This window comes from Schistocerca nitens, chromosome 3, assembly GCF_023898315.1.
Source record: "Schistocerca nitens isolate TAMUIC-IGC-003100 chromosome 3, iqSchNite1.1, whole genome shotgun sequence".
NCBI classification, from domain to species: Eukaryota; Metazoa; Arthropoda; class Insecta; order Orthoptera; family Acrididae; genus Schistocerca; species Schistocerca nitens.
In genome coordinates this window covers 733,048,681-733,068,969 of record NC_064616.1, presented here as the reverse complement: position 1 = coordinate 733,068,969, position 20,289 = coordinate 733,048,681, and the positions used below count along the sequence as shown (strand labels likewise).

General features: G+C 37.4%; 2 protein-coding genes across 4 annotated transcripts in view; one reads left to right on the top strand and one right to left on the bottom strand.

Moving 5' to 3' along the window:
• Positions 1-10,795, bottom strand: part of LOC126249409 (uncharacterized) — a 405,665-nt gene extending 394,870 nt beyond the window's left edge. The window contains exon 1 of the mRNA XM_049951063.1: positions 10,297-10,795. Within this exon, the coding sequence (XP_049807020.1) occupies positions 10,297-10,795 (499 nt within the window). The remainder of the gene's footprint in view (positions 1-10,296) is intronic.
• Positions 10,796-10,964: 169 nt separating this feature from the next.
• Positions 10,965-20,289, top strand: part of LOC126248706 (protein SET) — a 59,086-nt gene continuing 49,761 nt past the window's right edge. For 2 of the 3 annotated variants that reach the window (XM_049949998.1, XM_049949997.1), the window contains exon 1: positions 10,966-11,309. In XM_049949998.1, coding sequence (XP_049805955.1) covers positions 11,049-11,309 — 261 coding nt within the window. In that variant the 5' untranslated portion in view covers positions 10,966-11,048. Of the gene's footprint in view, positions 11,310-20,289 lie in introns of all 3 variants that reach the window. The other variant, XM_049949999.1, reaches the window with a different exon arrangement.

Sequence of the window (20,289 nt, the reverse complement as noted above, 5' to 3'; positions counted from 1 at the left end):
TTAGAACTATGACACAGAAATATCGCGGAGAGTGATCTCTCTGCTCTCACAGTCACTCTCACTCTGCTGTGTGTAAACGCTTCCGACATCTGCTCTCCAAGAATCTCAGACACAGAAAGTACTCGCAAGTAACTATCAGCGAAATGTCGCCCCTAGTATAAATAACACTGCCAGTATTATTTGAGAGTACCAAACTGTCTGAGAACAAAAAACTCTCACGTGTATTCCAGTCCTGGTTGCGATGGGCTACCGCCTGCTACTGAACTTGGGGAGAGGCCCCGCAACTAGTCAAAGGTCACCAGCAGGCCTTAAGGACTGATTGGCTGTGTCTGTTTACATATCGTTATCTCCTCACCCTCTGTTGCATGTAAATATGACTTGTCAACATTTTTGAACCTGAAAGTGTATTGTACACATATATTGTTAGGGTCCCTGGAACTACCTGTGCATGTTGGAATCCAGGAAAAAGCACTTAAACTCGGTACTCATCATTCAGAACATAGCAGAATGTCACAGTTATCACACTCGATACTGCCCACTGACACAATTCATTAGGTGTGGTTATGTGGTTTTACCTTTGGCTTGCTCGAGCTCTACTCTTCTGACAGTTCCCCCAACCCCATCGCATGGAGATGTTGCAAAAAAGTGCCATTCTGCACATACACCAAAGTCTTCTAGATGACTGCATAAATTTGGAGAACGTTTTCTGATTTTTATATTGAGATGAAGCACCATTCGTAAAGTAAATTGTTTGAGCCAAATTTTGAAATTTATATTTGAAGAATTTTTATTACATCCCTGAAACAAGAGAAATGCGACCGTATCGTACTTCAAACAATCGGAAATTGCAACGAATGACACACAGTTGATAGAACCATCATCCTTGTCTTAAATAGCAAAGGATGTAGCATGGCCTGGCGGTTATTTCAGCAAAATCCGGAGACCTCATCCTCAATGAAAATTGAGTAATTTTCCTAAAAATGCATTGAAATGGCAATTTCTATTGCTTTCAGGCTGCTTTTTGTTTCCTGGTAGTATTAATTTTGCTTTGAATAGTTTCCGAGCTACGAGTCTCAGTATCACGTGATTTTATTAAATTACGGTAACTGATTATAAAAAAAACTTGTAAGCACTTATCACATTTGTGAGTTTGCAAAAGTTATTAACTTAACGTTAACTTTAGACGAGAAAACTTGTCCCCCACATAAAATGCAGGGTTTTCTGCTGTGCTAACTGAAGTGGAATAGCCCTAATATTTGAAGCAAAATTTCATAACAAAAGAAAGCATTACATGTGAAGTCAAAGACTGCCACCAAAAGGCATTTTCACCTGTACTGCTGCTGTTTACCCACGCTGACAGCTGTGTGGCTGCCACCAACCAGAGCACCTGACGCCCAACGCCGTGCGCCTAGCGGTGAAACGTCCATCACTAAGTGTGCGGCAGTCAACATGATAAACAAGAGGTAACAGAGCAGTACCTGTACCTTGTCTGGTACATAAATGGAAGGCATAATACAAACAAAATTTGTTGTGCTCAGTGAAGACCAGTACTCATTACGCAGCCATTCCTTTATAAGAAAAATATCAATTCTGATTTCTAAAGTTCGTAATTTGGCATTACTGAACAGCCATGATTATGAATGTCTCATGACGAAACTCAAGAATGTAAATACTGGTATCCTTGGGAACAAAATTTTATGAAAAATACAGTATACCAAAGTCACATGAGTAAAGCTATTAACCCGAAGGCTGGTTTGAACATCAGTACTTTAATAGGCATGGTTACCTTGGAGATTGTACGTCACTGCCTCCTTCTGGCGTTTGAATTCCCTTACCCAGGGATATGGGGATGCACAGTTTAATGTGGACTCCAGACCACAGTGAAACTTGACATTTTCCACACCAAAAAATCTTCTAAGATGCGAAAGATGTGATAAATGACAGACAAAAATCCCAGGACTGACTGGGAACTGAATCTGAGACCACTGGATCCATAGTCTAGCACTTAACCACAATTGCACACTGAAAAGCAAATATTGTCATAAATATGTGACAGCACAAAATTTTAAAAATTGTACATTTGGTTTAGTGTTGGCAGAAATAAATGGAAACCATAAGGCAACTTGCTGGATGGTCCTATTGTCATAACACAGCACACATGAAGTTACAATATGAAACATTGTATTTAACAAGTCCCAAATATACACACACATGGATCTCCATGCCAAGTTAGTAATCTGTGTCACTGGGAAATGTCCTATTTAGAGATGAGCGAGTTCACTTGAACCCATTCATGAAGAATAAATTTCACCTTGCTGAAAAATTTCAGAATACCAAGCACTCACAAAAATGTGTCGACGTAAAAGCTTAGTAAAACTAGGAGACACACATTCTGTCCGATATCCTCTCACGAACTGTAGTTATGCTAATTTTGATCTCAGTGGCTTCAGGTCTTTCAACTGCAGTAAACATACATGGTTATCATAAAAAATAAAGCCTAACCAAATTCTGCAAAATAGTGCCTATCCAGATGACTAGTACAGTAAAGAAAGATCCAAAAATGGTTAAAATCTACACATCTAATTTTCTCTTCAAAGAATTTAAATATACAGCGATTATTACTTACTCCCTACTGGCACTGAAAGTGAAACAGTTATTTTTTACTATCGAACAGAGTTCATATATTTCTCTGGTCAATCTGATTTAAGATTTCTCTCGATACTTGTGAATGGTTTCAGCAACATGTCACACACCATATTCTTTCTTAAACCTTGTTCTACTGAAAAAATGCTCTACATTTACTGAACTTACTGTAGACAAGAAGTTACACATCAGTATTCTTCCTTCTTTTTATTCAGACATGTTGAATGTCTACTAGAGCTAATGAGACATGGTTACAAAGCACCAGGGGGATCAGCAGGAAATATAACACGATCATCCATAAAATTATATCCTTGTACAGAGCTTATCTTCACTGCCATAGAAAAGCAGATGCATCATTGTTCTGCTCAAAACACCCGGTGAGGCTGTAGCACAGGTATTTGGATAAGACAACTATGAAAATAAGCAAGCTCATTCTTCTATATACAAACAGGTTGGAGTTTATACATGTCCCACATCTAAGACCTTTACTTGCAGCACCTGGTGAAGATGTACATAGAGGCCTATAGTGCACACAAGAATGAAAATTGTTAAGCAAGTTGGTGAACTATAAGAATGTCTTCGTTGATAAAGTTTTCACTTGCATAACCCAAACTTAACTGTGTAGCACATATATGTAGATACTTTCATGACGTAATTATATTCCTACATCTCTACGCCACAAGTCATTGTGTATCAGAAGATGTAGTTTCCATAATTATTCATCATTCCCACTTCTTCCCTATATGTGTCTTAATTTTCTTAGGTAACATGTTGTGGACCCCAAAACTCAGTTTTCAAGGGTAGTCACTTGTGAAAGCTGTAGGCCATTTAGATTTGCTGGTGCATTGCATTTTTGAAAAATTCTCCAAACAAACAAAAGACTTTCATTCACTGCTGCCACTTCCCTTCACCCTTTCCCAAAACATTACTAATTTTTAGAGACTGTTCCACTTCGCATCAGCTCAAAAGTAACTACATGTGACAAAAAACACCAATTTATCACTAATTCTGTTATCTGATATTATGACATCCCTCCTCCTGTTTCTACAGATTATCTTGCATCTATCTGCATTTAAAATAAGCTGGCGACCACTACAAAATGCTGCAATACTGCCTTAAATTCCTCTGGTATTCCTCGCAACTTTCTAACAATGTTTTCCTGCAGATAATAATCTTTGGGTATTATTCACTCCAACTGATAAAACTGATTAGATTATTTGAAAAACTTGTAAGCCTTGTGATGTTTCCCAGGGCCACAACCTATGGTAATTTTGTTTTAGGTGGGCGACCATTGCTGAGGATTATGTACTAGCACTCATATGTAAAATACTCTTTTAGCCAATAACATGCAGAGAGAGAGAAAACAAGTTGACAATTTGCAACAGTGGGTAATCCTTTTGGATATATAAAATGAGAGAACCTACCTGTTTCCCTCGGTGAAAAATATCTATTTGAGCAAATGTCTCAAACCTCCCACAGCAGTCTTTGACCTTTTTTTAAAAAAGGAGATGATTATTTAGTACTGGCAATACTGAGAACAAATGTTGGCGTACCCTTAATTCATACTAATGACATACACAGAGATGGAATGACAGAGCGTTCCCGATATGTATTCTCAAATACATTATCTGATAGCTTTCCAATACGGTTACAGGGTTTTCCATAATATGTTGGATAACCAGCACATTTAAGAAAACTTACAACAAAAAGGGAACATTATCTCTTGAAGGTGTTTTTATGTGGATAGACAAATAGATACAAAGTCAAATATGAGGGTTTAAGTTACAAGTTCTTTTGGTTCTGCCCAATTTAACATTTGTCATCCATATTCCACGAACTGTTGGAACCACACCATTATGTTATATGAAACCAAATAGCGCAGAAAAGGACAAGGCACACAGCAAGGTGGTGTATTGGTTAAGACATTTGGTTTGTATTCAGACTGATAAGGTTACGTTTTCCTGTTCTGTAGTTTTCATAAAGCATTATTGGATTACTAGTTTCGGCAGTATGTATTGCCATCCTCATATTTATAAAACTGGGCAGTGGTTGTTACAGTTACATCATACAATGCTTACACTACTCTATCACACGAGAACTATACAATATATATAAAAAAGATCGAAGCATTACAATGACATGCCAGATGTGTTTTATGATAAAGTATGCATAACTTTGAGTAGCATGGCATGAACAAGACAGATATTATTTATTTATTCTTCACAATTACAGCCATTATCTGAAAAGCAAAAATAGGCCATAAAAATCACATTTCCTAGGAGAGTAATAAATTTTGTATTAAATATTTATTTCTAATACGTAATTTTTAAAATGCTACAACTATTTCTACTACCACAAAACTACAACAAAACCCTTAAAACAGTTACTCAACTACGAACACAACTGTAACCACTACAGAATTTGTTCATTTATTTTGGTACATTTGACTTCTAGACAGTTATTTCCACTACTGGATCCGCCATTATTCTGCCTCGATCAGCCGTCATTGATTGCTGGATTCGTTGGGCACTGGGCAGCACATCAGCAGCATTTTCAATATAGCAAGTAATTTCACCCCATCACTGTCATGTCTTAAAGTCCACACTTCCATGATCATATGCACCAACACAATGTAGATCCTTCGGACACTATTTCATTTGATGGTCACCAACCTCAGTTATCTTCTTGCCATCTGCAGAGCATGTTGACTAACCTGGATGGCTGCATCCTGACTTATTGTTGCAGTCCTCATGAAGCCTTCCTTGGCCTTCCTGGATACTGTAACTGCAGTATCCTCCAAGATGCACCACGATGACTTGCTCCTTAGTGCTGTTGTGGGATCCAACACCCTTAATACCTGACGTCTATTACTTGCCACATCTTCATGGGGTGTGCAGTCCCACAATGTCTGTTCTGGTGTGACCACTGCCGCAGACGCAGCAGTCATTCATCTGTCTCTTAATCCAGTATAGATAAATAGCATAAGGGCCATGTCTAATCAAATAATGTATCAATCCACTCGAGGCGTTAAGAAATCTCATTTTTAATTGCTCCCTGATGTTAGGGAGAAATTCGTATGTGCCTGCAGTGTCTCATTCATTTTGCCACAGTCATAATATGCTATCTTTTACTGCCTTTTTCGAATTGGCCTCAGTCCCAAGCACCCTTTATAATTCCATTTGGTTGCCTTTTTTTACACAGTAAAAGCCTCCCCATTTCCTAATTTCCCACTCCAGTGAGAATATTCCTAGAATTACTAACAAAGCATCATTCAGGGTAGTGCAGTAGGCACCCATTAATACTATTGCCCAGTTTTATGGATATGAGGATGAGAATACATACTGCCAAAACTAGCAGTCCGTTAATTGTGTTAACAAAGTGATCTTGACAAATAAATTGGTTATCAAAAGAAGACTAAAACACAAAATTATGGATCACCTCCTGCACTGAATGATCATGTCATGTAACCTTAATACCATTTACTGGCACTGTATTCCTGGCCTCTGTCTCTACCAATCTCTGTCCTCCACCAATTGCAACACTCTTCCCACCTTTTTTCCTGCCATCCACTTTTGTTAGGTTTGTAGGTGTACAGACACAACCACATTGCCTCCTTAGCAGCCACCTGTCATGCTGCCCTCACCCCGACCTTTCCCTGAACCCCAATGTACCTTTGTGTGCAGCTGAGAAGGCTTTTCTTCTTTCTTAATTGTATGTATGTGCACCTGACAAAGAATGTAAGTGCGAAAAGGTGATCTAAAGCAACATGCAACATCTTTCATTTTTACTGAGCAGCCTCCTCCTCATTTCACATAACTGATACCAAAACACACAATGTTATCTGCAGCTACTTAACTCATGAATTAACTTAATTTGTAGAAATGTTGGCAAGTGAGTCATTATTTTTTTCGTATGTTTATTTACTGCATTTTACACAGTTGGCCAATTTCGGCCAGGCTACTGTTCAGTGCTACAAGTACCAAAACATACACCATTTAGGCATCGTCATATTACGTTTCCCAATATCCACTATGGAAGATGGAAGAATAGACAACAATGTATCCGATTATAAGTAACAAACATTGTCATTTCAGAAGTTAATGAGCGTACTCAACTTTATAGCACTAGTTACTGAAAACCGAGAAACAAACTCACGATGAAACTTCCTGACAGATTAAAACTATCTGATGGACTGAGACTTGAACTCCACACCTTTGTCTTTTGCAGTTAAGTGCTCTACCGACCAGAGTTTTGAGTCTCAGTCCAGCACACAGTTTTAATCAGAAAGTTTCATATCAGTGCACACTCTGCTGCAGAGTGAAAATTTCATTCCAGAAACTCGCAATGACCATTGCTGTATTCCAGTGACTATTGTTTTAAAGTTGACGCTTACATGAGTATGCTCTCACTTTCAAAACAAATATGTCCTTTATTTATAATTAGATATATTGCTGTTCATGCTTCCACTAGCCACGGTGGATATTTAGAGGTATGATATGAGTATGCCTACTGAGTGGAGGAGATTTGAGATCTATAGCACTTGTTCATGCTTCCACCTGCTGTGGTGGATATTAACACTTGTGACATGAGTATGCCTAAATGGTGTCACACTTTTGACACTATTAGCACTTGAGAGTGGACTGTTGGGCCAACATTCAATAAATACGAATTCTTGGAAATCAAGCAATAAGAGTCGAGGTGCAAACACTCCTCCGACCTTCAAGAGTGAATTTATTTTTATAGTTTAAATATTATTAAATCCTAGTGAACAAACTTTTTCCTGTTTTCTCCAGTCTCCCATAAGAATATCAGGCCTGTGATACTAGAAAATCGAACTAAAAGTGTGCATCAGTCTCAGCATCAACTCTCTTTCCTTCTTTTATACCTGTCACAGTTTTAATCCCAGGTTAACAGAAGCAGGTAAGCCATACAATCACTAGTAACAGGCATTAGCCAAAGGCCTGTTCTAGAAAACAAAAATATTTGCATTTGCCAGAAGATATCAATTACAATCAAGGAAAACCTAAAGCAGGCTAGCTAAAATAAAATGTACTGTCCGCAAACAGGAGACCACTATCTTATAGGTGTGGCTACCAATAGCCTTGAAATCAGTTTTGGTTGTGAGAGGCATTATTGTTTCAGATATAATGAATATAACCTGTGGTAGATTAAAGAAGCTGTAAGCGAAAGTTCAAGGTTCAAGCTTTTATCATATTCTATAACTATGGATTACAATAACCCCCCTCTCAAACTTGAAAATTGCACAACTGATGAACAGTAAGTACATAATATCCATGGTAATACTCACCAGAGAGTTCTCTATTCTGTAATACACTATTTCTAAATGTATATTATTAGTTGTTTATACAGAAATGAGTGTTAAATATGGAGCGAAAGTTGACTGTCACAGATTCTTATCCCAACTATAAATTGCTACATCAGTCACAAAACAGGATTTATTGGTTGACCACAATATTATTGCACCTGGGAGTGAGGACACTTGCAGTGACTTATGGAGGTCCAGTGCATAATTGTGGTTGATAGAAAGTGCACAACTGACCTGAAAGCACTAACAATGTGATGAGTTTTCCTTAGTCACCATAGTACTTGTTTACTGTAATGTCAATTGTGCACATTCAATCATATACAAGTGCAATATCATGGTTGTGTAGTACATGCAGTCATAATTATGTTTACTACATATGGAGCAAATGTTGCCAGCAATTAACACAGGCCTTGGGCTACACGACAGAGCAATCTGTTACCTCAACCTATATTTCACGTTTAACACCCAGTGAGCTGGTGGCAACTCATAAACAAGTTGCCATGTTCCATACTACCGAGACCTTGGGAATTGTTAAATGTCAGTCTGCTACCACAATTAAGATTTCTGGTGTGTCTGTGATTTTTTTTTTTTTTGGGGGGGGGGGGGGGGGCAGGGTAGAACAATGCCACTCCAGTTGAACCACTGCAGTCATAGCTTTTAATTCTGTTTGACTCTTCAGCTCGTGCATACTTTCATGTACATGCCAATAAACAGTACTAACCTAGTTGCAGTATACTTTTCGAAGTACCAACTCATATATACAGAAACTGACTTTGCTCGCTTGACAAAAAACAAAAATTTACCAAACGTATTTACATTCCCTCTACTGTTAAGGATTCTATAATAAGTAAACTGCAAATGCTTACTGAAAAATTTCCATGTTGTGTCAACAAAAGTTTCAGAAAGGGTGTTGTCCTGTCTGAAAAACTCTGAATACTACGCATAAAAAACAGAGTCATTTTTCACACAGAAATGGAAACCTTTGTTTTCATCACCAAATCAAGTCGACAATTTACTGGTGTCCTGGTGATAGCTCCAAGTAGTAATGCTATAAAACATGACATTGCCATATTTGCTTTAAACTGTACGAAAAAATTTAAGTTGTCAAAAACAAATGACGAATATCATTACATCCTTATACCTACTATTGCAGTTTTATGTGGGCAGTCTATGTAAAGTGATATTTTGCCTTCGTGTTATCCTACAACTCTTCAACTATGTGTACTTCCCATAGATAAAAATATATATGATGACTTAACTCATGCTACAGTTTTTATTTTATACTATCACAGTCTCTGTTACTAGATCTTTCAACATAATTCAACAGCACAAGAATATACATAAAGGAATCAAAGCTAGTTATGCCACTGCCACTATTATGCCATTTTATTTCACATAGAAAACCTGACAAACATTTAGTCTTCTGTATCCGACGAAGGGATTAATGGGAGAGATACGTCTTCTAGGTTTCTTCCTTTGGGACATTGCGAGTTACTAAATACATTTTTGAGAAACTAACAACAGCGAAATAAAACTTATTTTAAATCATTCTCTCTTGTATATATTTTTATTGTGTTACACAATCACCAATGGGTTTCTTTACTTTTTATTGTAAAACGTACAACTTTACAATAAAATAAAAAGCAACTCACTGATGATGGGGTAATGGCAATGAAACACGTACTGAAAAAAATGCGAAAGTAGAAATTGTTTTTCGCATGGCGAAGTTATTAAATATTTATTTTATTATTAGGAAAACACGAAAGTTAACAGTGCAGTAATTCAATGATCATGAGGTTAATTCTAGCTAAACGTGTTAAATTTTGGAACATCAAAAGTTTAAAGAAACTAGACAAATTACTGTATCACTACTCACAAACTGCACTTTTTCATGGCGAGTTGTTTACTTGTGCATTATATGGACTAGGCACGAACAACAATTTGCAGATTTAAATTTAAGTAACTGAGCTATCGTTATTAACTCGCGGTGTATATATCATTATATTATTGCTGTATTATAAAAACTGACATACATTATACCGGTCACAATCTTGATGCATTAAACGAGGTGTTGTTTATCGCAGGCACTTTTACATACACCTACACGGAAATCTAAATTTAGTTGGCCGTATATACATGCAAGTGTTGTAAACAAAGGTTCGATTACGTATAAAAGATGCATCACAAACTATTAGTGATAGTGTCACGTGTTAAAAAAGTATATATATATATATGAGGAAAGCGCTACTACGCTACACCAAACAAATGAAATAACCACCTTACGATTCACGTGGATATTGCCATAGTAATTTATCAACAGCACTTACCCAGTATTCTCGTCCCACTGCTGCCGTCACTGTTCGAAGTTTCTGGCCGCCCATATGTTTCACCAGTATTTAACCTTTTCGTTTTTGGGGATGTATCACTTTCACTTGCACTCGATGTACTCGAAGAATAATGCCTACCCGTTGCATCATCAACATAACCAGATTTCGACAGTTTCTTGTAATCGTGATGCACCCGTTTCCTCTTCCCATGAAGAGAACTTGTTTCCTGCTGCGACGATAACTTGACGTCGTTTAGTTCCTTCGCACTGCTACACAATTCTTCAGAAACATTCACTGATGACGCCGTGGCCAGTAACCCACTTAAATTCCGGCAGCTATTTTGTCCGCATCTTTCGACGTTTTTAACTGATTTTTCTTTTTGCAAGTCACTTTCTGTGATGGCCGATTCACTAACTGCACTGTCATAAACATCAGTTTTGTTTGTATTTACATTATATTGCTCACTTGACACGGTACGTCCACATCTCTCGGATGCCATGTTAAACAAGATGAAAAAACACTCCCCACTCTATGTCGGATTTCAATATTTTATAACGAATTACACTATTGGATGGTTTTCCAGCGCCTGTATTTGCTATTGGTCCTAAGTCGCCATATTCCCTCAGAAACAACCATTCCTGACGTAGCTCTGTAAGCGCGTAGGATACTGCTTATTCGTGATCAGTGTGGTGTTTGAACAGTACTCCGAGTCGCTGCAAAGCTGTGTGGTTGATTCGTTTGTCAATTTAAAGATGTCTTCAACTGGTGTGACTCCGAAGAAACAGAGGAAATCGGAAGGATCTGCAGAAACGGAAGAAGACAGGGACTATGACAACGAGACACAAAAAGCATTGGAAGAGATAGACGCATGCCAGAATGAAATCGATGCTTTGAATGAGAAAGCTAGCGAGGAAATCCTGAAAGTTGAACAGAAGTACAACAAACTGCGAAAACCATATTTCGAGAAAAGGAATGAAATCATCAAAAGGATACCCAACTTTTGGGTAACCGCTGTATCCTTTTAGTACAGTGTTATTAAGGACACGTAACATGGATGTTGGTTATAGTGTATCATAACGTGTTTGGCCTTGTGCGCCATGTTTGTTTGTGTTTTTAGCGTGTGTAATATTTTAGTTTTTAAGGGAAGTGAAGGCTTTATTTCGATTTTCCAGCTACGGACTCGATAATTTTGTTTAATCGGCGTGTCTAGCTTAGCTCCATACCTCATAGAAGAGTGTAAATACTCTTTTAAAGTAGGATGTACCAGTTGTGTAAATGCCGGATGAACAAATGAAACCCTATGTCATTCTCCCGCCACAATCATTTGCATGGGTTTCTGAGGAAATTTTAGTTTTAAAAAACACCTTTCACGAACATTTCCTGTGAGCGCAGATCCTAATGTATGCGTACTAGCACAATAGCCCATGTTCCTGCTACCATCACTCAGTCACGTAATGTCTTCACTGTTGTATGCGTAGTTATTCAGTGTGATAAGACAAAGTGAACCTACAGTACCACCTGTTGTAATTGACAGGCTTTTGAAATTGGAAATAATGTATACTTGGCAGTACAGCTTTCTTTTTGAAGGTGCTAAGTAAATGTTCGTATAAGGCAAGCATTGATATGTGGAGTTGGAGTGTTCTCGTTGCTCTGAAGAAATCCGCTTCATTGTGAACTAAGGAAAGCTTTGTTTTATAATTCTTGACACAGTGTAATGCTAAACACTTCGTCGGAGTATCTGTCTTGAGTTGGTATCGCTAGTGCCCATATATCACAAAACTTGCAGTACATAACTCAAAAATGTATATTAAACAGCCTGATGTTGTCGTCTGAGAGGACTGAAATATTGTTCACATATTATACACAGAGTATGATCACATCTATAGACAGTTTATCATCTTGAATATTTTTCTTTCTCCACAATACAAATTTGCTATTGTTCAGAGAGATAGACATTGAGTGATACATTGGAAAAACATTGTTTCAGCATACTTCCACCTATTATTAAAATAGTGTGTTAGAAGACACTGTGGTAATACTATGCACTTGGATTTGGAGGAGAGTCATAGAGATGTAGGTCTCCCATGATTTCCCTAAACCTCTTACAGAAATAACCATCCTGTTACCTTTAAAAATGTTAATGCCAATTTCATTCCCAATCTTTCATCATTTCTAACTTGGGCTCTGTCTAATGATGTCGTTTACCAGGATGATGACCTATAATTTTCCTTCCTTTTGTTTAAAGCTGTCTAGCAGTGTTATATGATGATACACCAGATGTCATCTCACACATACTCAATATGGCGATAGGGCTGACGATCATAACATCTGATGAAATTGACAGGTATGATAAACTCTTTGAATAAAGCAAGAAAAGTGTACATGGTTGTTTCACTCATACATATGTCTAGTGTGTGAATAACTATGGAATTTTTTTTATGGGCCTAATGTACTGTTCTGTACTTTAAAGCTCCTTTCTGTTCCATATGCAGATATGATAGTGTTTTTGCAAGCCTCTAAGCAGTTATATTTATAATAATAACGATATTGGTGACTGAATATTCATAGATTCAGCACTATGTCAGATCACTTGTGGTAGTCACAGAGAGTAGGAACCACTCTACATCTACAAGACTACTGTGTAGTTCACACTGTCTGTCATTCCTATCCTAATTGACGTGTGAGGTAAAGCAAGCCTTTCTGTGGGACTTCTGATTCCTCTTTTTTTCTTACGATCATCATTTCTCCCTATGTAGTGGCCATCAGCTTAATATTTTCTCATTTGGAGGAGGAAGTTGGGGCTTGAAATTTCGCGAAAAGATGTCATTGCAATGAAAATTTGTTTTAATGATTGACAACCGAGCTTACATATCATATCAGGGGGGGACACTCTTTTCTTTCGCGATCGTACAAAATATGCTGTTCTCCTTTGAACTTTTTTGATGTCCTCATGATCATTCAAAACATGCTGTTCTCCTCTGAACAGTTTTCTTAGTTCGTTTGTTGCATCTTTTGAGTGTTCTGTGTGTAAAACAGTCTTTGTTTTGCATTCCCAACAATACATATGTCATCGTTCCAATTTAAATTGCGTGTAACTATAATCGTTTTGTATTTAGCTGAATTGACAGGCTTTATATGTAGGTGAGTTATTGTGTAATAAAAATTTAATGAATTCCTTTTAGTAGTAATGTTGACGACCTTGCACTTTTTTTTTCCTCAGTTGCAGCTTTTCACACCATCTTCTCATTACTTCATTAGACAGTAAATGAAAGCATCATCTGCAAACAAGATTCTTCTTAGATTGTCTCCTAAATCATTTAAACAGGCTTTTGAAGGAGAAATGGTCAGTATAATGGAAACAATCATTTGAAGCAAAAATGTCTAACAAAAATGGTCTCTAAAAAGCATACCTGACAAGCTGGGAGTACATGTTCATCTTCACTATTATAAGAGACCTCTCTTCTACTGAACAAGTGCTCACGGCCCTTAAGATATGCACATTTTAGAACCCATGTTGACTAGACTTTTTCTTGCTTTGAATGATCACTACAGTCATATCCATAAATACTGACCTTTCCTCATATGAAACCGTGTATTCCTTGGGAATGCTAGATATCATTTTTGTTTTACTCAATGAATTTGTCAGTTACTATAAACTTTGACCATTGGTACAGAAAATAGCGATTCCAGTAGCACACGTGCAACTGTACGCCACAGGCACACAGTTTTTCAGAAACTGTATCGAAAGGCTTTTGGAAATCTAGATATACGAAATCAATGTGAGATTCCCTGTTGATAGCACTCATTACCATTGGTTGGTTGGGTGGGGAGGGGGCCGGACAGTGAGGTCATTGGTCCCATCGGATTAGGGAAGGATGGGGAAGTAAGTCGGCCATGCCCTTTCAAAGGAACCATCCTGGCATTTGCCTGAAGCAAGTTAGGGAAATCACAGAAGACCTAAATCAGAATGCAGGCATGGGTTTGGACTGTCATCCACCCGAATGCGAGCAAAGTGTGCTAACCAATGCGCCCCCTTGCTCGGTTATTACTTAATGTGAATAAAGATCAGTATTTTCTGAATCTGTACTGACTATGTGTCGATAGATGGTTTGCATAGAGGTAATTGATAATGTTCGAATCTGTTATATGTTCCAAAATACGGAAGCGTCCGATCCCGCCCGTCTGCTTTGACCCATGACGTCACAAATATGGCGGAAACAAAAACAAACACACACACTTTCCACAAGAAGCCTAATGACACTAACGGGACAAGTGCGGGAAATGGGGTGTTTTGGGTGGGGGGCAAACTAAATGTAAACAAATTTAGACGCCTTGCGTAGCTACAACGTGTAAGTGAAGACAGCCATGCATGAATACCCACCCACCTCCCCAGGGGTCGTAACCCCTGCAACCCATAGAAGATAAAGATGCTTCAGTAGCTGATTAGTGTTTTTTGTCTTAAAAAAAAAAAAAAATCTCACGGGATAGAACGAACAGGTCAGAAAGATAAATATAATAAACTAAAACAGAAATAGGAGGAAACAGATAATTAAAATAAGTAATAAGTGTTTTTAAATTAAAAAAAACTCACGAGATAGAACGAACAGATCAGAAAAGTAAATAAAATAATATAAAACAGAACTGGAGACAGCCACACCCAAACCAAACTCCGCGCTGTCATGACGTCACACACGACAACACTCTTACGTCATGGGTCAAAGCCGACGCGTGGGATCGGACGCTTCTGTCGACCCCAAAATACTACTGCAAATCAAAATCAATGAGATGGTTCTGTAATTCAGTCGATTACTCCTATTTCTTTCGTGAGTATTTGTGTGACTTGTGCAACTTCCCATTCTTTAAGTACGTATATTTCATGCCAGTGCTTTTTGTATATCCATGTTAATTCATCTGATGATATAGATCTCACACGCTCTTATGTTATTCAGTATGCACTGTAAAAGTGTTTAGAGAGCAGCCTCTTTTATAAATAAACCAGTGTTTCAATTCTCTACCAATAGGCCTATATTGAAGCATGATATTTGCTTCTCCAGCAACAGAGCTTCTTTAATAAATTGTTCCCCATGTCAAATCTCTCTGAATTATTGCTCTCGAATCTTTGTATGGTTGGACACTCCTGTTGTGACTCATTGCATGTGGAATCAAAGGCTACTATTATCTTAACTTTCGTAAAGAATACAACTTCACTTTCTGTAGGTTAAAAGGTAGCTTCATCTGTTCACTAAATGGCATTGGTGTGGAAACGATGCAAAAGTGTTTCAGAACTTGAGACACAAATGTCCCCAATTAGCCTTATCCATGGCTCTTAAATACTGCATGCGAAAGATTCAGCTTTGGTCCACATGATTGATATTTTCAGAATCCAAACTTATTTCACTGTATGTCATTTTAACGCATAGATTATGGTTGGTTTGGGAATAAATGTGTGGAGTTCTGCTGTAATCTCAAATTCCATTGTGGACCTTTGAGCCCTGGACCTGTATTGAGTTTTAAGGTAGGAGTTAACATAGTGAGTACTCCCCCCCCCCTCCCCCTCCCTTCTCTCGCCTCTCCTAACCCCCCTTGCTTTCTTCATAGTTTAAATATGTTATGTGTACATAACATAAATGTTACAGTAATAAGCATGTTAATTACAAACTATGTAGGAAATTTAATCCAACAGCAATAGAGTGTTTTTTAAACCTTTTCAAGGAACAAGAGTGGCAAGATGTTTATTGTGCCGATAACATAGATGATAAATATAATGCTTTCTTTAACACATTTCTCATGCTCTTCGAGAGTTGCTTTCCATTAGAACATTCTAAACGGGGTGCTAGTAGTAATAGGTAGCCTTGGTGGCTGACTAGTGGGATAATAATATCTTATAAAACAAAGTGGGAATTATATCAAAATGTTAGAAGTAGTCACAATCAAGCTACAGTAGCACATTACAAATAGTATTGTAAGGTGCTTAAAAATGTTATTGGGAAGGCAGTGAGTATGTGGTGTGCAAATAGAACAGCTAATTCACAGGATAAAATTAAAACCATATGGGCAGTTGTGAAGGAAGTGTCTGGTCAGCAGCACAAGGACAAAAATGTAAAGTCAGTTTGTAGTAAAAATATTCTGTTACTGATAAATGAGATATATGTACAGTATTTAACAATCACTTTCTGTGCATTGCTGGTGAATTAAATAAATTAGTTTCTGCAGGAAATCATATAACTTTCTTGGCAAATGCCTTTCTGAGATTGATGTTTGAAATACTCCTCTGTGATACAGACGAGAGGGAGATTGAGTCGATAATTAAATCATGGAAGAATAAGGTCTCCCATGGTTATGATGGAGTGTCTAGCAGAATACTAGAGTACTGTGCTGTACATGTTAGCCCAGTATTTAGCCATATTTGTAGTTTTTCCTTTGGGAATTATCAGTTTCCTGAGCGATTAAAGTACTTGGTAGCAAAGCTGCTTTATAAAAAGGGAGAAAGGGATAATGTAGATAACTTTAGACCTGTTTGTATGACATCAGTGTTTGCAGAAGTTATTGAAAAGGCTGTGTGTGTTAGGGTAATTGATCATTTCGTATCACACGATTTGCTATCAGATGTACAGTTCGGCTTTGGAAGTCAGTTTAACAACTGAAAATGCATTTGATTGTGTTGATCACAAAATATTGCTCCAGAAGTTGGACCATTACGGAATACGGGGAGTGGCTTACAATTGGTTCACCTCTTACTTTAGCAACAGTCAGCAAAAGGTCATTATTCGCAATGTGGATAACGGCTGTGATGTGGGGTCTGAGTGGGGTACTGTCAAGTGGTGGGTGCCCCAAGGATCAGTGTTGGAGCCACTCCTGTTCCTTATTTATGTAAGTGATATGCCCTCTAGTATGATGGATAACTCTAAAATATCTCTAGTATGATGGATAACTCTAAAATATTTTTTGTTTGCTGATGACACTAGCTTGGTACTGAAGGATGTTGTGTGCAACATTGGCTCAGTTTCAAATAGTGCAGTACATGACGTAAGTTCATGGCTAGTAGAAAATAAACTAACACTAAAGCACAGTAAGACTCAGTTTTTACAGTGTCTAACACACAATTCAACACAACCTGACATTTTAATTTCGCAGGACGGGCATATGATTAGTGAAACTGAACAGTTCAGATTCCTACGTGGTCAGATAGACAGTAAGCTGTCGTGGAAAGCCCACGTTGAGGATCTTGTTCAAAGACTTAATACTGCTATTTTTACTGTTCGAACGGTATCGGAAGTGAGTGATTGTTCAACACTAAAATTAGTCTACTTTGCTTATTTTCATTCACTTATGCTGTATGGTATTATTTTTGGGGTAACTATTCCCATTCTAAAAGGATATTTTTGGCCCAGGAACGGGCAGTAAGTGTGGTAAGTTCACGAACCTCTTGTTGACCCCTGTTCACGAATCTGGGTATTTTGACATTGGCCTTATATATATATATATATATATATATATATATATATATATATACACACACACACTGTCATTTCTTATCTACAATATTAGCTTATTCCCAAGAATAAGCAGCTTTCACTCGATTAATACTCGGCAGAAATCAAACCTGCATTTGGATCGGACTTGCTTAACTCTTGTGCGAAAAGGTGTGCAGTATACTGCTGCATCAATTTTCAGTAAGCTACCACTCGAATTCAAAAATCTTAGTAGTAATTCACGCGCTTTCAAATCGAAACTGAAGAGTTTTCTCATGGGTCACTTGTTCTATTCTGTCAAGGAGTTCTGTGGAAAATTAAGCTGATTCTTATTGTATTGTTGATTGTGTTTACTTAAACTTATGGACTGACTTTTTGCGTGTTCATAAACATTTATTTTTATCTGTTATTACTTTTATGTTGTAATTTCATGTACTGACACATTCCATGACCTTGGAGATTTACTCCTCAATTTGGTCCTACAGAATTTGACACGCAAATAAATAAATACATATAGAGTAAACATGGACATTTGCCTGTGCTACAAAATGGTGTATTACCACAACTTTTGTCATTTTTGCACTCTTTGATTTTTCCACTTATCACTCAGGTCACCTTCCACTCTAACTTGGCCCTTGGGCCATGCTATGGATCAGTCTGTCAGTAATAGCACACCCTAGCTGCCTTTTAATGATTTCAGCTGCATTTTCAACAGCTCTAGTACTGTTACCTATGAGACTTGTCTTTGCAGCCACATTGTAACATTAATGTGTTGTAGTTGGTGAAGGAGCATGTAAATGTAGAATTGCAAATTTCACCTTTTTTTCCATTTCTTCTCCACAGTTGTTGGGATTAATTTATTGTGCCTGACTTAACTATGACCCAAACTGCTAATGGCTTTGAGAGGTACAGTGTGGTGAGCTTTCTGGTGTTGCAATATGGAATGTGCTTCTCGTAGAAGATAAGATGACTGGTATTAAATATTCCTCTTGCAGAAAAATGGATTTCCATTAAAGTCTGCCTCCCTGTGGATTTATACTTTGATTAAATTAAACTTGCTGCCCTCTACTAAAATTGCATTTGACTTGCTATTTATCACATGTAAATAAAACAAACTTTGCAACTGGTAATATTTCGTGGGGTCTTTCATGTTGACACACATTTCTTCTCAGATAAGGTTTGAACCAGTTTTGAGCATTTCCTGTATTGTTGTAATACTGTACTCTTAATTTACTCAAAAGCAAGATTGATTTCCACGGGCAGGTGTCTTTAACAAACCATGGACATTTCCAGTAGCATGTAATTATTTAAAGAGTTATATACATTATTGTATTAAAAAAAACGTTTTCAGTAATGAAACCCTTCAGTGATCCAAACTGCAAATTGAAAAATACATAGAAGTAAAATAGAATGGAAGTATAAGGATATTTTTGTCATCTTTCTTGTATTTAGTCTTTACTGCGGCATGATGATGAGGAGTTGCTATCTGCTAACACTGGCTCTTTGAGGAAGTGGATGTCAGACTACAAATCCAGAGACTTAGGATTCAATTGTCAGTTTGTTCTTAGACTTTCTTGATAGCAGTTTGCTTTTGCTTTAAAAATATGTATATAAACTCTACTTGTAGGTATGTTTAATCCGAGTTAAATTTGGGTCAAGGGAACAGGGACATTTATCAAACATGGTAATAATACTGTTTGCTAATAAGATATAATTGTCATTTATGTCATCAACACTTATTCATCTTTCCAGCTTGCAGATTATGGAACTATTGTGACAATCAATTTTTTAACCTTGATTATAATGAATACGTGTAGTTAACCTGTAGGCAAGAGTGTGGTAGTACTCCTCTTCCTCATTCATTTTGGTTGTGCTGGTAGACAGCGTAGTGTTAGGTTAGGATTAAGTTAGAAACTTACGAATGGAATAGAAGTAATGGAATGGAATGAGATAGGTGTAGGTGGTCAAATAGTTCACTGGCATGAATAGCTGCACATATTAGCATACCACTTACTGAATTTGGGAAGGTGCACCAGACCCAGATCGACTCCACCCGTCATGCTGAACATCCTGGATATATTTTTTGTCAGTTTCCCACATCTGACAATGTCAGTGGTCACCAAACTTTTGTCACAACAGGCCAGATAACTGACAAAATGACAAATGCAGAGCAGGCATCACCATTCTTTAATACACGTCCAAGCCATAAATAATTCTGTGGGGAGAAAGATGAAAAACTAAATTCAGCATTGCATATTAACCATGAGTAAATTGCATGCAGTGCACGAAAAAGAAGTACAACTGATTTATTTATTTACTAAAAAAGTTATCAAAGAAGGTGATGTTAGGAAAAAGTTACATCAGACCTAGTGTGCACATATGACTCTCAATAATTAAGCAGCAAAAAAATGTTTGTGAGATTTGTGAAATTGTTTGGATTTCAAGATATCATCAATGTTTAGTTTGCATCTAATCAAGAAAATTGCATTCCAGTGTTCATCAGCCAATCTTGTTCGATGTG